Source organism: Mustela putorius, unplaced genomic scaffold, assembly GCF_011764305.1.
Source record: "Mustela putorius furo isolate JIRA1106 unplaced genomic scaffold, ASM1176430v1.1 tig00003909_pilon_pilon_pilon, whole genome shotgun sequence".
Taxonomy (NCBI): Eukaryota; Metazoa; Chordata; class Mammalia; order Carnivora; family Mustelidae; genus Mustela; species Mustela putorius.
This window is the reverse complement of record NW_025422057.1, coordinates 19,558,025-19,579,867: the sequence shown is the minus strand read 5'-3', so window position 1 is coordinate 19,579,867 and position 21,843 is coordinate 19,558,025. Positions and strand designations below refer to the sequence as shown.

Below are 21,843 nucleotides of genomic sequence, written 5' to 3'. Positions count from 1 at the left end.
GAAAACGTGGAACTTGGTCACTAAAGCCCAAGACTAGGTTTTGTTGCTCAGTGACGGCTGAAGACAGACTGTGTGGTTTGAATGCGTTCTTCTCTTAAATAAATTTTTGTTGAATAAATGTCAAAAGGGCTATTAGAAAAGTAGCTTTCTGTTGACATATTTTCATCATAAAGTCAGCAATAACCTCAGTATTAACACTTGGCCATTAGGATCATGTGACCATTCTCCCCTAGCATTGTGAGCCAGACTCCCTACCAAGCCCCTCCCTTACAAGTCCTGTACTAGACGAAATAGCAAAGATTGCTGATGTGCATTTTAACTCTCCATGTACTTCTGTGAAGGAAGATAAGCTAATGAAACATTGTGTGGGCTGAGAAGTTTCACATCGTTATTTACAAGGCTGGACCTCTCCCGTACTCCGGCAGCTTCCAGGTACCGCATTACTTGATGTGAGTCTCTCTCCACAATTTCTCCTTCTAGGTCTCGGCATGGTCACACCTATCAATGACCTTCCTGGGGCAGATACGTCCTCATACGTGAAGGGAGAAAAACTTACTCGCTGTAAGCTTGCCAGCCTGTACAGACTCGTGGACTTGTTTGGATGGGCGCAGCTGGCAAATACATATATTTCCGTGAGTTCTTTGGCTTCCGATTCCTTTTCTAAAAAATCCCAACGAGAAGGCAGCTGTACTCTTCCCACGTTTACTCATAAGTTCAGTCAGACTTCATTTTCTGAACCTAGCGTTGCTGGGTTACAGCCGACTCCTGATTCAAACCTTAACTCTAAGGGAGAGCCTGCAGTTAACCTACCTTTCCTCTCCATTGGTCTGTGGTGTCCTTTTAGTGCAAACCAACTGCAGAACCTATCCACTATTCTTCTGCAGAATTTTTTCTCTCCATATTAATTATATTTGAGCATGAGTCACTAAAAAGCACTTGGCACAGGAAAAATAGAGAGGGTCAGGGAAGTTTCCTCCCTGGGCTTTATTTTTAAAGTATATTTTTTTCCATTATCATCTGTTTTCATGTTGTCACACTTGAAAGCCAAACAGTATTTGGAAGTAAAAAAGTGTGGAATTGTGGTCACAGTGGCTCGGGTGCGGTCTTCCGGAGGGCTCTTCCCTCTCCGCCACTCCTTAGTTTCCCCCGCCATCTCTACCTCAGCTCCTTCCCAGGAAGAGACTCTGTTCTCTTTCCTTTGCCCCTTTTCCCTTAATGTCCATATTGTCAGTCGAGATTGTAGTCATTACCGCATTCAGCTAATATTTTCTCATGAATGTAGTTGAGCCTGAGCAACCTTAGAACTCCCAGGATAACACTACTGGTAAGTTTCAGTAAATGAGAAACTAACGTCAGAAATTTTAGCAAGTGCTTGCGTGTTGAGGGAAGAAAACTTTTCAAGGAAAGTTCCCTGTTGCACTCCTTTAATTTCTGCTCTGTTGCTTCCTATCAACGCCCCCCCCCCACAATCTCTTATAGTTATTCACTGCAAATATATTCCTAGTTGTATTTACACTGTAAAATATGAACACCTCACAGTAATTCCCTGTTTTTTGTTCTTTCTCCCAGGTGAGAATAAGTAAGGAGCAAGACCACATAATAATAATTCCTAGAGGCCTGTCTTTTTCTGAAGCTACAGCCTCCAATCTGGTATAATTTTCATTCCTACATTACTTTCTTTGTTCTTCTTTGTGCTTTTCTAACAGCTTTTAGGTTTTGGTACAGGGCAGAACAAGAGAAGGTATGGATGGGAAATGTTTGCTAACGAACAGGAAAACATTTGGAAGGTTATGTTGATTTTGTAAGAAAAGCTTTAGGGGTAAAGAAAAACAAGGTAGTTAAAAGAGACTAATAAATAAGCTGATCTTGTCAGTGAACCTGTTCATGTTTTGAAGGGAATCTTTTGAAATTTTTCCACCCTGTATACTCTGGAATTTTTTAAAAACTCACAGAGTCTGTATGTATTTTATGGATTTCAGCAAAGTTCCACTGGTGTGAGCAGGGGGGCTGACCGTGTAGTATTTTTTTTTCCCGTGATTGTGCTCATAGCCAGTGTCGTTGGCTTCTAGAATGGCAGGAACTACACTGGTTCTGGGTGCTGCAGTGTTAGCAAATGGACATTTTTCCAGTGAGTTTAGTAACCTTGATCAGACCTTTAGTGAAGAGTTTTAAGTTATTTGGCTTTTGGGAAACTACTTCTTACTAAATTCTGAGTTTTGTTGCACACTGTTTTTTGTAAATAAGGTTTAGTGGGAACAAAGTCACACTCGTTTTTTGGTTTGTTTGTTTGTTTGTTTGTTGTTTTTTAACAGTTCTTCATGGCTCTACATAGCAGAGTTGAGTAGTTGCAACAGAGGCCCACAAAGTCTAAAATACTTACTGTTTGGTCTTTGACAAAAAAGTTTGCCACCTCCTGGTTTAGCTGGTAGACCAAAGACGGAGTTTGATACATGTCTTTGATACAATGACACCAATTAAATATGTCTCTCTGATTTTTTCCAGGTGAAAGTCAATATAATAGGAGAAGTGGTTGATCAGGGAAGTACTAATCTGAAAATTGACCATTCAGGCTTCAGTCCCCATGCTGCAATCTATTCCACACGTCCTGATGTTAAGTGTGTAATACACATCCATACCCTTGCAACAGCAGCTGTAAGTCACTGAAGGCGAAAAGCAGCAGTGGTTCTGGGAAGGGTATTATTTTTGTGGTTTTCCTTACATGATGCTTTATTACCTACACACTTTCACACCCCATCATTCAGAATCCTACTCAAAACATTAGTTCTCTGAGTACCCAGAAAGCGAAAGTTCCTTTGGACCAAATGCTGACATTGTAAGAAACAACTGGAGAAAAAACATAGGCATTTTTAACTAATCAGTTAATAATTGGGTACTGAGTTTTTTGAAGCAAAGTTTCTTTCATAATATTTGGCATAACATTTAAATTGGCTTGTATCCCCTAAATCCGTTTTGTTTTGTTTTGTTTCCCCTCTGGAAGAAATGATGAGCTGGAGTGGGAGATGGGCTGGAATGGTGAACACAGTGACTAGGCTAGTGCTTCTTGAGCTGACTAAAGAATCGGGTTCCTCGGAGAGTGTAATTAGTAACTAAATGTGTCCTCTTGACATGGACCCAATCAAATAGGTCTCCTCCATGAAGTGCGGGATCCTTCCAATTTCGCAAGAGTCCCTCATCCTGGGAGATATTGCCTATTATGACTACCAAGGGTCACTTGATGAACAAGAGGAGAGAATTCAACTGCAGAAAGTTCTGGGGCCAAGTTGTAAGGTATGTAAGTAGAGTTTCTGTTGAAGGAGCTATTTTTGTTGCTCTTGCTGTTGATGAAAACAGTGTGAGCTATGCCAGTTATTTCAAGTGATTGCTTTGGGATTCTATTTTAGGTGCTGGTACTCAGAAATCATGGTGTGGTCGCCCTTGGAGAAACAGTTGAGGAGGCTTTTCATTATATATTTAGTGCGCAGATAGCCTGTGAGATTCAGGTAGGAAAATTATCCTTCCACACACACACTTTTTTTTTTAATTGCTTTGTAATTTGCTTGTTGAGTTGGGTTTTGTGTTTATTTATTTGCAAAGTCCTGTTGGCTTTCTGTTTTGTCTTTTTTTTTTTTTTTTCTTTTCTGTTTTGCCTTTTAAGAGAAGTTCTCTTTTACTTGAATAAAAAGGATCAGCTCAGTTATCTCTTGAATTGAAAATAGGAGGGGGAAAAAAAAATAAAGAAAATAGGAGGGGGGAGAATGTCACATAAATGCACACACAAATCCGAGTGCTTCATAAACATCATTTTCCCCCAATCCTACTTTTTAAGATAGTGTAAATTTATATATCTCTGTTTTTATCCTGTAGTGGTGTGGCGCTGAGAAACAGAGACAACTGTCAATCCTCAAAGATAAGATGTATTACAGCCACTTTTATAAAAAGTGTAAGAGCAGGGCCAGAAGTCTTACAAACTCTTGCAGTTTCTAACAATTGCACACACTCAGACTTATTATAATGGGTTGGATGGTCATTAGCTACTTTTTTCCTCAGAGAAGCTGAATGTATTTTTAACAGACCTTAGTTTCCATCTTCATGAAGATTATCTTGAAGCAAATGGTAATAATCTTAATTTATTGGAAGGGCCACAGAAAAAGGGAAAAAACTTTTCTGTCAATTTTAATGTCTTAACCAACTTTTTTTCCCCGCTTTAACAGTACCTCCTCCTCTTCTCCAGTGAAGCTGTGAAAAGCTTAAGATAATGACCTGACTACTTCTGCCTAAATATCCTTAGATTCACAGTAGAGTGTCTGTATTTCTTTGAAATTATAACTTTCAGGAAAAAAAAAAAAAAAGGAAAGGATAGCCATGGGAAAACTGCAAGTTAACTTTAAAATTTGGCAAGAGAATTCAGTTTTTTGAAATCTATTAGAAGGAATGGCTCTAACTGTGTTTTCCAGGAGGGAGGGTCGGAATCCTGGAAGTATCTTTTTCAGATAGATGGAAAAGATACTTCAGCTGCCTATTTTCACAAGTATGTTGCCTTCTTTTTGTTGTTAGTTAATGACCTATATTATAGGTTATATAGGTTAGTTATAACCTATATAGGTTAAGTGTTACAGGTATTTGCTGAATTAAAATTATACCTTTTAAAAAATAAAAATAAATATAACTTTTTAAAGGTAAAATATTCATTATAATCTTTACAGTCTTGTGCCTGTTTTGCCATTGATCACAGGTGCGGGCATTAGCAGGGGCAGGTGGAGTAGACAATCTGCTTGTGCTGGATCCACAGAAGTATAAAGCTTTCACTTACACTGTAGCAGCATCTGGAGGAGGAGGAGTGAATATGGGTTCCCATCAAAAATGGAAAGTTGGCGAGATTGAGTTTGAAGGGCTGATGAGGACTCTGGATAATTTGGTAGGTGAAAAATTATATGTGAACTTGGATTTCATGTCTTCAGATTCAAGAGCAAATGCCTCCATCTCCCTTTGGACTATCTGGGACCCTCTTTATGCCTCTGGGAGCTGAGTTTGACCCTAGGGAGGCATTCCAGTGTAATTTTACCACATTTTTAAGAATCAAATGGTGAAACATGTCATCTTGAGATTTTACCCTCCTCCACTAAGGGTCAGAAGATAGATTTTCCCTCAGACCCAGAAGCAAAGACTTAAATGAGCACTGAGATCTGACTTCCAGAAAACTAGAAAATAATGAGGAAAATGTTTCTGGTCAGCAGTTTTGAAATTACCTTTGTCAGGAACAGTTGTGTGAGTGGAGATCGCATTGTCAGCTGGAATCTCTTTCAACCAGATCTTGAAATTTGCGTAATTTCAACTCTGATGTTACGTGGAGTTTATGTGGGGTTTGAAGGATATTTTCCCCTTTGTTTTTTGACAGAGGAGTCTTTTTGATCATTTTTTTAAAGGATTAGAGTCCAAATGTTGTGTTTGGTAATGTTTGGTTGCTTCAAATGTGGTTTCTTTTTCTCCCGTAGGGGTATAGAACAGGCTATGCTTACAGGCATCCTCTCATTCGAGAGAAGCCCAGGCACAAGAGTGATGTGGAAATCCCAGCAACTGTGACTGCTTTTTCCTTTGAGGATGACACAGTACCACTCTCTCCTCTCAAATACATGGCACAGAGACAGCAGCGTGAAAAAACAAGATGGCTGAACTCCCCAAATACTTACATGAAAGTGAATGTGCCTGAGGAGTCTCGGAACGGTGAAACCAGTCCCAGGACCAAAATCACAGTATGTCACTATTCTCTGTGGTTTGCCACATTACTAAACATTTTGCCTAGTTACTCGTGAATTGAATGTTCTGTTAAAAATATTGGGAAAGCAGAATATAGTAATAATAATAACCTGTCATTTATCAGGTGTAAACTTTGTACAAGATACTTTGTTTTATGGGCCATAAAGTAATTTTTACTTAATTCTCTTAAGACAAAGAAGATGCTGTTTTTCTCCCCCATTTTATAGATGTGAAAACTGAGGCAGAGAAGGATTAACTAATAATCTGTGAATAGTAAAGTCATGATTTGGATGCATACAGTGACTCTGGAACCCTCTCCTTAATCCACTATTTGATACTGCTTTGCAGTTTATATTTATACCAGTGAATCAGATCTATAAAAGATACTAAAACATAATGGTTCCAGAGTTTCATGAATTACTGCACATAGTTATCCTTAGGCAAGATCTTATAGAGAGAGACATGGGTTGTCTTACCTTTTTCAACATTTTGCTTCAGATTTGGTTTAGTTTTAGAGTGCTTATCACCAAATATCCTCTAAATACTCAAAATTGTTCATCCTATCACAAAAATCAGTAGCATTCAATATGGAAGTTCCTAGGCATCAAAGTGTTTCTCCCTAGTCTATAAGATCTTATCTCCTGGGGAGCCTGCATGGCTCAGTCAATTAAAAAATGTCTGCCTTCAGCTTAGGTCATGAACCCAGAGTCCTGGGATCAAGCCCCACATCAGGCTCCCTGTTCAGCAGGGAAGTCTGCTTCTCCCTCTGACCCTGCTCATGTTCTCTCTCTCTCCCTCACTCTATCAAAAAAATAAATTAAATAAATGAATAAATAAAATAAAAAATAAAATTTAAAAAATAAATACAATCTTAAGAAACCTATTTTTTTAATCTCCTAGTAAAAGAACATAATTAAACTCCTTAGTTTCCCAGAATTAATTTTATTGACAGAGACTGATGGACAGCCATTATTAATCTTGATGAATATTAGCCTTCTTTTAGGGATATAATATGGGATCAAGAAAAATTCTATAAGGCTCTGCCATCCCTATTCTTCTGTTGTATTATGGGTCACTACCAGATTACCCTCTCTGTAAAATGCTGGTCAGGTCATTGGCCTTTTCTGGCAACCAAAAATAAAAAATGAAGTCTGGAAAACTAAATCTTAAAAGATTCCTATGTCCTTTTTGGCAACTTAGCCATCATCAGTTGAAGAAACTTTAATGCAGGTGCCATCTCTAAATGTGAGTTAATACGAGATTAAGCTCTGTATCTGTGCTTGGAGTGTTTGAGCATCGTATTTGAAAATGCCAAAGGGAGAAAATTTAAGGAGCTATATAAATGAGTATTCATGTAAATAGTAATCACTTTTTTTGAGTGCTGATCATGAGCCTTTTTCTAACAGTGTGAGATATATAGTAATTGACCACTAAATACTGCTTAGTGAAATTCTTTAAAATATTGGCGGTGTATGCTCCCTGTCTTTGAGTCTATAAACAGTTATCAAGAACCTACCTTTTTTCCTTAACACAAAGCTTTATTCTATAAAATTTTTTGTTTTTTAGTGGATGAGAGCAGAGGACTCTTCTAAAGTTAGTAGTGGAACACCTATCAAAATTGAAGATCCAAATCAGTTTGTTCCTTTAAACACAAACCCAAATGAGGTACTAGAAAAGAGAAATAAGGTAAGATGCGGTCCTCTTTGGCCTGGGGAGGCATTTTTAATACCATTTTATGTTCAAATCGCTCGTGATTAAATCTGATTAATACCAAACTTGGGGGTTTGATTAAAGAATAATTTGAAACTCATACTTTTAGCTTGTATTGAATACCTTCAGCTCTGCTAGTCAGTGGAGAGTGGGCTACCCGAGAAAGAAACATTAAACATATTGCTGCTGTATTAGCAAAATTGAGCCCTGGCGTTAGTGGAAAATGTAGTTCTCTAACCATGTAAGACAATAGAAATCACACATGGAGAAGAGTGGAGGAGATGAATGTGAGTTGTTGGATTGATCAGAGAGGGCTTTGTGGAGACAGGAATGAAAGAGGCTCTGGGTGGTCAGATAGCAAGCCTGTGGGAAAAGAGAAAGTAAAGGTCATCTGCATAGTTGCCCCCAAGAACTTGTTACTGTATTTCAATTCAGATTCGAGAACAAAACCGGTATGACTTGAAAACAGCAGGACCACAATCTCAATTGCTTGCTGGAATTGTTGTGGATAAACCACCTTCTGTAAGTCCATGAAGCAATATGATCTTTGATTTTGATTTACCGCACTAATTTCTTTGTTTTTTACAAATGAATATTTATGTTTACTAAAGTTAATATAAGCACAAGTTAAAAAGTCAGATAATTGCAAGACTTAAAATATCACCTTCAACTCCGAATTTTAAGGGGCAAGGATTTTCTTCTAGCATTTACCTTCATGTTTCTAAAGAGCTGCTTTTTGTTCTCCTTTTTCTTGGCCTATTAATTTTAGATCTCAATTGATTTCATTGAGCCTATGTCATCAACTGTAAGAAGTGCCATGGTTTTGTATATCACTAAAAGAGGAAAAACCCTTACAATTAAAATTGTAGGAAGCCATTAATCATTAGATGAATCCTGATTTCAGAGATGAGAAAATGGGGAAAGATTATATTACAGTTTCCTTGTTAAATCAGCTTTCGGTGTTTACTGCTGAGCGAGACAGTACCCCATGATTACAACTCCTTTCTTATATTACTCTCTGACCCCTGGACTTAGTAAGTCATTGTCATTGGCTTTGTATTTTGGGTGCATTGGCTTAGTTTTTCCCAAACTTCTCAAAGGAATTTTAAAGCCTTATTGTTTTCCAAAGGGTCAAAGGTAACAGGTAATCTCTCATTGCTCTGTCATTCCAGACCAGATCTAGACTGGTTGCTCTTCAGACCAGCTGCACATTCTCATCCTGAAGATTCCTCTGATTCTTGACTGTGTAGTATCCCGTTTCCTACATCCTGTCTTCCAGTTTCGTGATTTATTCCTTTATCATGAGCATATCCTCTTACTAGCTTTCTGAGAAGGGGTACACGGGAGGTAACAGCTTAAAATCCTGTGTTTTACCCTCAAATGTTCATATAATAGACACAGAATTCTAGTTAGAATAATTTACCTCAAAAACGTGGAAAGCATCACTCTGTTGTCCCCTAACTTCATGTTACTGTGGAGAAGTAGAAGGGGACTGCAGGGCCCTTTTTCATTCTTTCAGACCTCTTCTGCATCCCTCCTGTTTGGAAGTTTCACAATGATGTGCTCTCTAGTAGATTTCTTTGAGTCTTTGTTCTCAGCATTCAGTAAACCCTTTGAATCTGCAAAGTCCTATGGTTCAGTTCTGGGAATTTTTAAAATGTTTTTCTTCAATAGTTTTTTCCTTCCAGTCTCTTTCTGTCAAGATTTACTGTTTTGTTTTGTTTTGTTTTAAGACTTTATTTATTTATTTGACAGAGAGAGAGATCACAAGCAGGCAGAGAGGCAGGCAGAGAGAGAGGAAGAAACGGACTCCCTACTGAGCAGAGAGCCCAATGCGGGACTGGATCCCAGGACCCTGAGATCATGACCTGAGCTGAAGGCAGAGGCTTAACCCACTGAGCCACCCAGGCGCCTGGTCAAGATTTACTGTTAATTGAATCTCTTTGAGCCTCTGATTTTTCTCTTTACCATTTTCTATCCCTTTGTCTTTTTTTCCTACTTTTAGGAGATTTGCTTGACTATTATCCCTCTGTTTAATTTTCTGTTTTGATACATTTTTAAAGATTTTTAAGACTTCTTACTCCCTGAATGTTTCTTTTTTAAATAACATCCTGGTCTTTTTCATGGATACAGCATTTTCTCTTACTGCTCTAAGGGAATCAATTTAAGATTTTCTTGAGCTACCTTTATTTTCCTTGTTCTTCTAAGTTCTCTTTTTGTTGTTTCCTAGTTTTTCCCTTCTATATTGGAAGCACTCCTCAGGTGTCTAGTAATACATGGTAGTCTGTTTATATTTAAGAATGGGGCACTGGAGGGGCGCCTGGGTGGCTCAGTGGGTTAAGCCGCTGCCTTCGGCTCAGGTCGTGATCTCAGGGTCCTGGGATCGAGTCCCGCGTTGGGCTCTCTGCTCAGCGGGGAGCCTGCTTCCTCCTCTCTCTCTCTGCCTGCCTCTCTGCCTACTTGTGATCTCTCTCTGTCAAATAAATAAATAAAATCTTAAAAAAAAAAAAAAAAAGAATGGGGCACTGGAAAGCCAGTCAGATGCTCTGGGTGCATGCAGAGCTTGGGAACTGATGAACTTCACACTGTAGGGTCATTGGTTGTTTCTCTAGGGAATCCCCAAATGTTAATTTTGTAGTTCTTTTATCTGAGGCCATTTATCTACAGAATTCTTCAGGCTCCTACCATTCTCCCACCATCATTCTGAGAGCCTTCAGCTATGTTCTCTGCCCCCTAATCCGGTTCCAAAGAATAACCTCTGATCTGTCAATGTTTCCTCCACAAGACCATGCAATTTGAAGATGACGATCAGGCTCCACCAGCTCCTCCCAACCCCTTCAGTCATCTCACAGAAGGAGAACTTGAAGAGTATAAGAAGACAATCGAACGTAAACAGCAAGGCTTGGAAGGTTAGTTCATTTTCAGGTTAAGCCTGATAACCATAACTGCTAACAGCAGAACACCTTGAGTTGGATGATAGAAGGCAGTCAGTGTTTTGTTGTTATTGTTGTTGTTTTTAAATGTCCTTCTGCAATTGGTTATTTTGTTATCTCTCCCAGACCTTGCTGAGTGTGGGTGGAGCTAAAATGCAGTCCCCATAGTCCATTTATGTTAACATGTAGAGAAAACAGCTTTCCTTGGAAAGCAATCTGATGGCTGGCAGAAAGTCTTCCATAGTACAGTGATACCCACAGATAAGTAAAGAATTACCAGCTAAAATAAATATCGGTATAGTAATAGATTTAAACATTACAGCATATATTGTGTGTCTTTAATAATACTTTGTAAAATCTCTCTTGTTGAGAGAGAGATTGGTATCACAAGGTACCAATACTATCTCAAAAGCGAAATTTTGATGTGACTTTCTTTAAACACACAGGCACTCTTATGAGGTTGAGTTTTTCTGACTTTAGGACCCTAAGTAAGATTATATTTAAAAGTTGTTCATGAAACCCCAGCTAATTAAATATTAACTCCCTTCTTCTCAAAAATAAATTCTTTATAGCAGGGGTTCTCAATCTTGGGTCTTTGGCTAAACTCCAGACAGTCCATGAGCCATCTGAAAAATATATGCTTAATTTTGTATGATACACATTTGGGGAAAGGAGGCACTCAGGGTAAAGGAGAATTCTTGTCTGTGACCCTAGAAAAATGTAAAAGCCTCTGCTTTACAGCATCTACAACATAGAGTTGAAATTTTTACCCAAGGCAGAACAGAACTAATAGAGAAATTTTGTTCATGTTAGGTATCATGTAGAAAGAATTGACCAGAGGATCATCAAGGGAACAATTTTTATCAGTATGTTAGTTGGTGCCTTTGTCACAAGAGGGAGTCGTCTTGACTCATTAATGTGAACATACGAAATGTTCTAAGTGGTATTATTGAATTTGTTTATTCTGACATAATGTTGGAAACTTTCTCTGTTTTTCTATTTTATAAAATGTCCCTCTTTAATCTCTCATTGTTTTGAAAGCCTAAAGATGTCAGGTAATAAATACTGCACTCTAGAACCATCACCTTCTATATATATATATTTTAATAAGTAGTTTCTTCCACATTCATTATGGCCTTCTGAATTAGCTCACTAATATTGCTCTGACAGGAATCACTAATTGGATATTGTTCACAAATTCAGTGAGGCATTCTGCCCTCCTCATGAATGTAGCATCATTGGTGAGACTTCATCATTCTTTCATCAGAGACTTTTCATCACCCGGCTGCTCAGTGTATTTTGGTTTTCTAACACTCAAGCAAAAGCTAAATGCATACATATTATTTGCCTGGGCTGCGATTAGCCATGCTTCCTTACTAAGCATGTATGTAAACTTATTAGTAGCAGCCAGAAATGTTAACACATTAACCTCCTCTTAATGCATAATTATTATTCTATGGGAAAGCTAGCATGCTCAGCTCATTGCTGAAGAGTTTATCGGACATCTGCAGGAATTTGATGTACTAACCTCCCTGAGATCTTATGCTTCTTTGTTTTGCATGGCTTTTAACTAAACTCTCATCCAACAGATGCTGAGCAGGAATTACTCTCAGATGACGCTTCATCTGTTTCACAAATTCAGTCTCAAACTCAGTCACCGCAAAATATCCCTGAAAAATTAGAAGGTATTCACTGTAACTTCCCATAGCATTCACTGAGTTAGTCTTAAGAGTTTGTCCTCTGTCATTTGTTTTCACGTAAAGGAATTGAACTCCTGATTGCAATAAGTTTGCCATGGATTTTACTTAAAGCTCCCAATAATTTTATTTATTTATTATTTTATTAAATGGTGGGCTACATTTGTTCAGAGTTTATATTGATTTACCTTAATTTGGATCCTAGCAACCGATTAGCTCTTAAGAATTTGTGAAATTAAAAGTGGTCTGTCCTACATCTTCCAATCAGAAGCATGAAATCTTTTTCAGTTTTAATTGCCAAATGACCCCCAAATTAAAGAAAAATACATGTTGTCTTCCTCATTTGTATTGACTTGATTTACAATGAAACTGTTAAATCATCAAACCAGACTTAGCTATCCTTCATCCTTTGGTCTAATAACTTTGTGCCTTTCGCCTTTATACTACGTGAGAAAATTAGCTTCCTGCTAATAGACCCATGGTCTATTAAGATAATGATTTATCTTTATTGAATTTAAAGTAATACCTTAGTACATTGCTAAAACATTTCAGTTTTATAAAATAAAACAAAGCTGTTAACTGTATAAAATAACCCAAACCCCCCCCACCCCCTCCCCTTTTGTAGAAAACCATGAGCTATTTTCCAAGAGCTTCATCTCCATGGAAGTGCCTGTCATGGTAGTGAATGGCAAGGATGATATGCATGATGTTGAAGATGAGCTTGCAAAGCGAGTGAGTAGGTTAACTACAAGCACGACCATAGAGAACATCGAGATTACCATTAAGTCTCCAGAAAAAATTGAAGAAGTCCTGTCACCTGAAGGCTCACCTTCCAAATCACCATCCAAGAAAAAGAAGAAATTCCGTACTCCTTCTTTTCTGAAAAAGAACAAAAAAAAGGAGAAAGTTGAAGCCTAACTAAAGTCTTTTTATAACTGTTATTACAGTGTGACATTGCACATTTAAATACCACATTTAAGTTGATCATTAATATGCAGTGGTAGATAAGATTGGGGGTATGTAGCAAACTGGACTTAAGAACTGGAAAGAGATTTTACTAAAAGAAAAACATTATGAAAACAATTTCAAATTCATCTCATTTTATATGTCCAAAAAAGGTTTTGAATTTTTAAACACTTGCTAGTTTTAGTTAGCTCTGCCCTCATGAAGTATTACTATAATTCATCACAAACAGATATCTGTCTGAATTACTTCAGGCCTTCTGCATAATATCTGTTGGAAACAAATTACCAGTGAACAAGAGAGAGAATTTTTATTTCTCAACACCTGCTTCACTGTGTAATCAGAATATAATTTTTTACCACGATTATTGACTGTACCTTTTGGGTTCCCATTGTTTCAGTGGGCATTAACAGAACACTTTAAAAGCTTCTAAGAATCTATAGCATTAGTATACACTGGCACATAATTTTTTTAAAGAAAAGTTTAAGAAAATATTCATTTGGAATTTTATTCATAGTATAAAATTTCCTCACCTGAAGTAACCTTCTTTGCCAAAAAAAAATAAATCATTTTAGTAAACTATAATTTTTGAAAACTTCCTTTTTTATTAGTTTAGAAAGCCCCTTATTTTTCAACAAAGGGGATTTTGTACACGTAACATGGGTTATTTAGTTTAACTCTGGCAAAAATGATTTTTGTATGTTGAGATGTTTGTATACCATTCAATATAAAAGCGTCATAAGCATATTAGCCAATCATATAACAGTAGAGCACATTTGAGGCTGCTTGGTACTAAGTATACTTAAATATAATTCAAGAATCCAGGGACTTGGTATCAAAAGGGGATTAGAACATTTCAAGGTATAACTAGATTCATATTTGAACCTTATCATACATTTTTCTCTGAGTATTGCTAACAAATGAAGAAGCTCTCCTACGGTAACCAAATGAAAAGGAAGAGTGAAAGTGAAAAAGGAAGGGAACAAAAGTGGTGTCATGCAAAGAATTCTAGTTTGATAAAGATTCAGTCACGATAGGATTTAAAGCATAGTCTATTTGAAACATGTCCCAAATTGTTAAAATTCTGCTTTGCCAAAATCATATTTCTTGGTTGATATTTGAGTTTTAAAAGGGTCAGTTCCTTTTAATTTCTATATCTTTAGAAGGCAGTACTAGAAGAAATCAGTGGATCTGATCCCCCAGTGAGAAAACCTACCACTTGTTGATTTTGACAAAATTTTCTTACCTTACTTCAGTTAACTTCCATTCTAATGTAAATACAAATTTAAACTAGGCTTAATATAGTTTCCCCCCCCATCACCCAAGTGATGTCACAAATCAATGTAAAATCAATGATCTGAAATGGTCTGGGTAAAAATAATCTGAAGTGTTTCTGGAGGGTGAGTTGGGATGTAAAAAAAAATCACATTGATTACAGTGTGTTCTGGGGCTGGTTCTGTTTGACTGTATGTGTATGATGATGCAAAGTTGAAACAGAGCCTGGAAATTTCATTCTAGATCTCACTAACTACTGGAATCAGTATTTTAATCTCTTAGTGGAAACTTTCAGTTGCTTAATTCTGTATTTGAGAATTTTTTATGTTCTACATCATTTATGTTGTATTACAACGTATGTAGAAACAGTAACCTGTGAACTATGCTTTTCCATAACTTTTTAAATATATATATATCTTAAATGAATGCAATGTGCATAAATATTTTTTAAACGCAACAGTGAACTATTTGCACCTTTTGCTAATGCCTCTATTTACTTGCTTTGGCATAAAGAATGAGCCAATGAACCTCTGTGTCCTGTGGAAAATGTATAAATGTTATCTGATATTGCTCTTAGATGTAATGCTAATTAATGTTAAATCACAAATAAACAGTATTTTAAATAGATGGATTTGGTATCATGAACTTTCAGGTTTCAAGGGTGGTTGCATAGCCTGAATTGCTTTGTGGAGTATGGGGGTTTTGTTGTTTTGTTTCGTTTTTTTTTAAGTGCAGTGAGATTTTAAGTAGGACTGTTGGCTTCTGAGTAAGTAATTTCCTAGTAAATTTATTTTCAAATTAGTTGAAAATTCACAATATTAAAAAATGTTTTAATTAATTTAATTTAATTTCAGCTCATATTAGACGAAGTGTTCCCCCAAGGGACCTGTTTTTTGCCTTGAATAGCAAATGTGACCTTAACTATATCTCTGGGATCTCATGATCTTGGAAGGACTTAAGACTCTGAATCTCAGTCTCAGTTCTACTATTCAGATCTATGCATGTAGAATAGAAAATGCTGCAGAATATATGCTGATTTTATTATATACATTACTCTTGTCTTTGATTTTTTAAAATGTAACTATGATAATTAAAAGAATAGAAATTAGGTTACAATTCCAGCATCTTAACATTAAAATAAATCTATTCCCTTCCAACTCTTGATGATTTATAGATACATCTCATATATATTGCTTATCATCGTGTGAATGTAATTTTATTCTGGGTTTTTTCTCCTTAGCATAATTTATTCTAGAAGATTTTCAAACTCAGTCCTTCATAGGAATGACTTCTTGTGATTTCCTTCTTCCACTTTGTCCTAAAAATAGAGTGCAGGAGGGGAAATCATGTTAATTGAGGGTTCTGGTTAATTGAAGTTTTTACTATAATTACCCATTATAAAAATGAAGGGTTTAGGCAGAGAAGAATAGATTCATAGTCTTGGGCATATTTAATTATTACCCTGGCTTGTAAATAACCCTGTGGTGAAAAATTCCTGCTTTAGAAAGATACTCATTTCAGAATTCCCTTCCATAACGCAACAAAGACCATTAACTTTAGTTACATTTGAGAGTCAATATGGCATTGAAAGGTGTGCTGCCTGTGCCTTTTCTTCTAGTGTTTAGTATTTTCATTTAGCAGAGAAGAAAGAGAGCCAAATGGGTCCAGTTGTGACAGCATTGGTTTCTCTTAACATTAGCTTTTAGGGTTTTTCTTTTTTCTTTCTTTTTTTTTTTTTTTTTAACATGGGCAAAAAACATAAAGGCAAGCTGGTTATTTTTTTAACTCAAGGGTGATATGTATACTCATCCAAATTTCCATCTTGATCAAACCAAGATTTTTAAAAGAACAATCTTCTTTTTGGCCACTAGAGGGTGTAATAGACCTAACAATCCACTGCGTGGCTTAAATCCTTGCCTGTATCTTCTTCCCTCTGTTAGTTGATAGGCACCATGTTGGTTGGGAAATAATCCAGAACTTAGAAGACATTTCCTTTGGTGCTTATCATTCTCTTCACTAGATTGTTCTCAACTTTGTTGTCTTAGCAAGTTCATTTCACCAATCCAGATACCACGGGAAGGATTCCAATGCTTATGGTGGAAAACACATTGAAACAGTATCTGAAGTGAGGTCTCAAGAGGAAACCCTGGTAGAAAATGACTCCTTGTTCCTGTGAGTGGCAATGAAATGCCTTCTTCAAAAATTGGCATGTTTTGGCTGGAGAGATTAATTGATAACCTCTTGCTTTTTAATGCCTTCTGTTAATCAAAAATTATCCCAAGGGCTTTTCATGTATTACCTCATTTGGCCTTCCCAACATCCCAACAAAATAGGTGATATTATCCCCCATTTTGTAGATAATGAGACTAAGGCTTACAGAAAATGAATAAGGGGTACTAGCATTTCACCCATCAAAATTCAGATTCTATAATTACTAGTGACACCTGTGTGCCAGACCCAGCGTGGGTCCAGTGAGGTTTTTTTTTTAAGGCAGTTTTCTTAGATTATAGATCCAACCATGCTGAATTCATGTTGTGATATAAGATGGGATATAGATTTAGGATAAAACATTAACTTTTAATTTGGAAGACTTTTCTTCTTCTAAATAAGTCACCCCAAGAAGGAAGAAATTGATGAATACCTACAAAGTGGGAGTGGCCTGTGGTGATACTATCCTTTAATATACGGAGCAGCCCTTGACCCTTCACCGTGACACCTAGAGGACAAGGTATTGCTCTCTACCTTTGCTTAAGATACAGAAAAGACTTGGGTAAAAGCCGTTTATCTTTTCTTTATTTTTCCTTTCTGATTTTCAGTGTTGGGGACAAGGAGAGACATTCCAAGGAAAGTGGTATTTTAAAAACACGAAAAGACTGTTCAGTTAGAGAATGTTTTTCTTAAATCTTGACATTTTATTTATTTATTTATTTATTTATTTTTTAAGTCTGCTCTAGGCCCAATGTGGGGCTTGAACTTCCAACCCCAATATCAATAGTCTTGTGCTCTACCCACTGTGCCAGCCAGGTGTCCTTAGTTCTACAAGTAGTTTTAAACATTAGAAGTATACTTTTATTCACTTACAACTTTATTTAAATAAATATATTTAAATAAATATATTTGGAGATCTTTCTTGGAGAAGAGTCTAGTAATACATACTGGAGATAAGAACAAGGATAAGCCTTTTGGGGAAATTTTTTTTTTTTTTTTTTTTTTTTAAGATTTTTATTTATTTATTTGACAGAGAGAAATCACAAGTAGTCGGAGAGGCAGGCAGAGAGAGAGAGAGGGAAGCAGGCTCCCCGCTGAGCAGAGAGCCCGATGCGGGACTCGATCCCAGGACCCTGAGATCATGACCTGGGCCGAAGGCAGCGGCTTAACCCACTGAGCCACCCAGGCGCCCCTTCTTTTGGGGAAATTTGATAGAAAAAATAACTTGCAAATTCAGTACTTTTCAAAGGGATTTCATTTCTAAGAGATGACCATTAGAGGGCAATCCTGAGTCTAAATTTAGTTTTAATTAATCATGAGAACTTTTATCCAAAATATCTTTGAGCTTCCAGTTAGGACTGTATTCTGATTATGCATTGCTAGATGTACTTTAAGATTGAGGGAAGTTTAAGGATACCAAATTACTTCATTTATTCCTTCAGCCTTGTTTTCTTGTTCTGACTTTAGAAGGATCAGTCCTTCAGAGAAGCCGTGCTTGCCTAACCTATGCAGCGTGGAGGCAGCAAAGCCAGGAGGTAAGCAAAGGGCTTCAGGTCTGCATCTCCTCTCCGCTGTGCTATAGTCTCCCCTGGAAGCTCATCGGGTTGTAACCGAGGAATAACCATACAGTTTTCTAAAGTTTCTGGCAAAATAATGCTAATATGTTGTTACAGAAATCGTTAAGAGTATCTATTGCAGGACTGAGCCTGTATATTATGTAATCAGTATTGTTTTTCCTAAAGTGTCAAGTCTGCAGAGAATTTTGTGTATTCTCTCAAATTAATCAAGATGCAGATTTTATTGCTGCAACCAGTAATATTTTAAATGTCATTTATACCTTAAATGACAAATTGGTACTTTATGATATTTATTCCATGGCCAAAAGGTTCTGTGTTTTAATCTAGCAGACAGATAGATGGGTATATAACCAGTCCATAATTGCTTCTAAGGCCTATATAATTTCTAGTTGGGCACGTCTTGATATCAAAGCAGTGGTGAATGTTACTGATTAAGCTACCTTTCATTTTATTTATTTATTTATTTATTTATTTAAGATTTTTATTTATTTATTTGACAGAGAGAGATCACAAGTAGGCAGAGAGGCAGGCAGAGAGAGGAGGAAGCAGGCTCCCTGCTGAGCAGAGAGCCCGATGCGGGACTCGATCCCAGGACCCTGAGATCATGACCTGAGCTGAAGGCAGCGGCTTAACCCACTGAGCCACCCAGGCGCCCCATACCTTTCATTTTATACCTACACAAACTACTTTAGGTTTTGCCATTCCCGGGGCCAGCTTTGACCTTGTTTATAATAGTTTAAAAAAATACATGTACCTTATTTTCAGTCCCAGCTAACTCCCTCACTAGACAAAATAGTTTTTCTTGTCCATACCTTAAAATCAATTCACACTGATTTTATTAATCTAATTTGGTAAAAGGCAAAAGAGGAAGCAAAGTAGTATTACTAATCTAATTTGGATGTGCACTGATAAGTTTCTAAGAAATTATTCCAAAACTTTTTAGCTGTGCTTTTAAAAATGACAAAATACATAGGACAGAATCTTGTCCACAGTCTTGTGTCTTGTAGACACAACTTTGTCCTCATTGTCTACTTGCAGTAGACTGCCCCTCAAAAAGCCAGTAAATGGGGGGGGGCAGTAAATGTATGAGCCCTATGGAAAGAACAGTCTGGAGTATTATTTAATTGGACTACTTGGACCAAACCGCGTCCTCTCAGGTTGATATTTAGACTTGAGATTTTTCAAGAAAAACTTTTTATCTCCCATAGCAGTAATATTCACAGATGGGTTGGAAATGAGGAAAGTGGTGTGTTTATAAAATGATAATAAAATGGAGGAATTACGGGATGGAGAGCCTTGTGGATTTCCCGCTGGAACTCTTCTGGGTTTAAAAGAAAATGTTGGCAGTGAGTGGCCCAGTGCAGACCTAGAGCTGCAGGGCTGCTAGACCCTCTTCAATGATTTGCCAGTCTAGTGTTTGTCCTTAACGTAAGAGCATTTTCTAATTGGTTTTTCCAAAAGCAATATCTTCTGAAGATTTTCAGCGAGCAGGAGCTGGGGAGGAAGTCGTTGCATTCTAGAACTCACCCTTTCCTGTTGAGTAATGCTCTAGGGGCTGGATTTCAGTGGTGGCTGGCTTGGTAGACTTTGACTTCAGAGTAGGTGAATCTGCTAAGTTTTTAGGAGAAATAGATAATGGCCAAATTATTGGCAGGCACAGACATACTCTTCATGGGTGTTTACTGGGCTCACAAGTTAAGGTTTAAGATTACTTTGTACCTGATTTCTATTTTGGAAATATTGGCTTCAATTATTTCAACTTAAAGAAAGGTAATCTGAGACTATGCAGACAACCAAAAATGTTCTGCGGATACTAGCTACCGGTGCACCCAAGGTTTGTGCTTGTTAAGTCTTTGAAAATATGTTGTGTGTAATCGAGACTTTTCATTTCAAAAATATCTTTTAAATAGTTTTCTGTCTTCAAACCATGTATGTGAAATGTTTTTGTGTAAGGATGGTCTCATGTCTCCATTTCGACCTTTAGGTTAATATTAAGCAAGAGCACATGCACATATCCTTGCTAAAGTCAAGTTGAGCATGGCTCAATTAACTGCAGAGGAACAGGGCGGACTGGGTGGGGCAAGCTCTGGAATTCTACCCACTCACTGAGCAAAGTCAGGCATGGGGAGAGCAGCTTGGTCTGAAGCAGCTAGTAGGAAGTCCAGCCCAGCAGGTGAAACATGGAATCTGGAGAAGATGGCAATCAACCAAAAGCACAATCTGGTAAAGTGGTCTCCATTGGGGAAGTGTATGTCCCAGTCAGGTATCCGGAGCAGGGAAGCAGGGCCTGTGAGCCTCCTGGCCTGTGTAGGAGCCCCAGCCGCAGGCTTCAAGTGCAGCGCTTCCTCTGCTTCCTGTGGGGCAATGGCAAGATCAGGGCAGGACCTGAGGCTTAAGGGGCCTGGGGATAGTTCCTCAGGACAGGAACTCAGATGTAAGAAGAATGACAGATGGGGATCATGTTATCAGACTTGAGGTACATGATACCATTGAGAATTCCAGAAGCAAGGCATCCTGGAGCCAGGACACAAGGTCATGACTGGTCTAGAGACAGGCGTGGCTTGACGTTGAGTGAGTCCCCAGAGCCGCCTTCATTCCTCCTGCCTCATCAGGACTAGTCCTGGAGGCCACAGCCGGGTGAGGTCTTGGGGCCCCAGCTGTGGAGGGGAGAGGAGTGCTCCAGAGCCAGGGACGGGCCTGACCTGACTTCCTGGTGGAAGTAGCCATCTGTGACAGCAGATAGCCATATGACAGCCCTGCAGGGCAGCGGGAATGGTCTCTTACTGTCTCACCCCGGAGCCTACCTGGGAGGACTAGCACCGAGTAACAAACAGGGGCCAAGTGCTACCAACGCACTAGCTGTGAAGACGGCCAGATGCTCCATGTGAACTCATTTACCCTATCTGAAAGGACAGATAGGGAAACTACAGGAAAATTAGGTCCAGTGACGACTCTGGCCCCACTCCTGGGAGTCACTACTAGAAGATGCTCCTCACAAGTACTGACTGGGTTGAAGAAAATGAGTGGTCTGTGTTTCTTCCCCCGACTGGAATAGATGAAGCTCTAAGTTTGGATGAGCAAAACAGCTTTGATTCTACAAGGTACATCCTCCATGACCCTCTGGTTGTGGTAATTACCTTTTGCCACTGAGTCAGAGGCCTCTCTGATTCATCTTGCCACACTTGCCCAAATAATGACCTCTCCATTCACTCCTCCAGCCTGCGGAGAGAATGCTTCCTGGGCCCTTACTCGCAACGCTCAGATGTGTCCTCAGCATCTGCTTGAATCACTCCGTCCTTGGAGCACTCCCTGGCAAGCAGACCCTCATTATACCCCTCTCCCTATCCTGCACACCTGGCCAGAGGGCATGCACCCTCTCAGGGGCCTTCCTGGCTCTCCAGGCATCCTCACTACCTGGCCCCACCGATGATGTTTCTCTCATCAAAATGACCTCCTTTACCAAACTCCAGTGGCACTTGAGGATCATACCTCTCTCAGCCCGTCTTAAATTAATATTATTGATTGTGTATCTATCTCCCAGAGAAGGTTATGAGCTCTGAGAGCAGAGACTGTACCTTGTTCATCCTTTTTCCCTCCGCCATGTTTGGCCAAAAATAAAATCTGCATTTTTGTTGCTCGTGGTAGACAGTACTTTTCATGCTGATGACATGGTGAAGATTATACGTACATAGCAAAAAGATGTTCTCCTAGATCTTAATAGTCAGA

At 38.2% G+C, this 21,843-nt stretch overlaps 1 protein-coding gene across 7 annotated transcripts in view; it reads left to right on the top strand.

The window, feature by feature from the left end:
- The window catches only part of ADD3 (adducin 3), a 124,228-nt gene extending 109,269 nt beyond the window's left edge, over positions 1-14,959 (top strand). For 6 of the 7 annotated variants that reach the window (XM_004763877.3, XM_004763875.3, XM_004763876.3 and 3 more), the window contains 12 exons: positions 481-632; positions 1,570-1,650; positions 2,503-2,652; positions 3,145-3,288; positions 3,402-3,500; positions 4,733-4,915; positions 5,493-5,750; positions 7,321-7,440; positions 7,900-7,986; positions 10,250-10,373; positions 11,987-12,082; positions 12,720-14,959. In XM_004763877.3, the coding sequence (XP_004763934.1) occupies positions 481-632; positions 1,570-1,650; positions 2,503-2,652; positions 3,145-3,288; positions 3,402-3,500; positions 4,733-4,915; positions 5,493-5,750; positions 7,321-7,440; positions 7,900-7,986; positions 10,250-10,373; positions 11,987-12,082; positions 12,720-13,012 (1,787 nt within the window). In that variant the 3' untranslated portion in view covers positions 13,013-14,959. The remainder of the gene's footprint in view (positions 1-480; positions 633-1,569; positions 1,651-2,502; positions 2,653-3,144; positions 3,289-3,401; positions 3,501-4,732; positions 4,916-5,492; positions 5,751-7,320; positions 7,441-7,899; positions 7,987-10,249; positions 10,374-11,986; positions 12,083-12,719) is intronic. The other variant, XM_004763879.3, reaches the window with a different exon arrangement.
- The last annotated feature ends 6,884 nt before the right edge of the window (positions 14,960-21,843 follow it).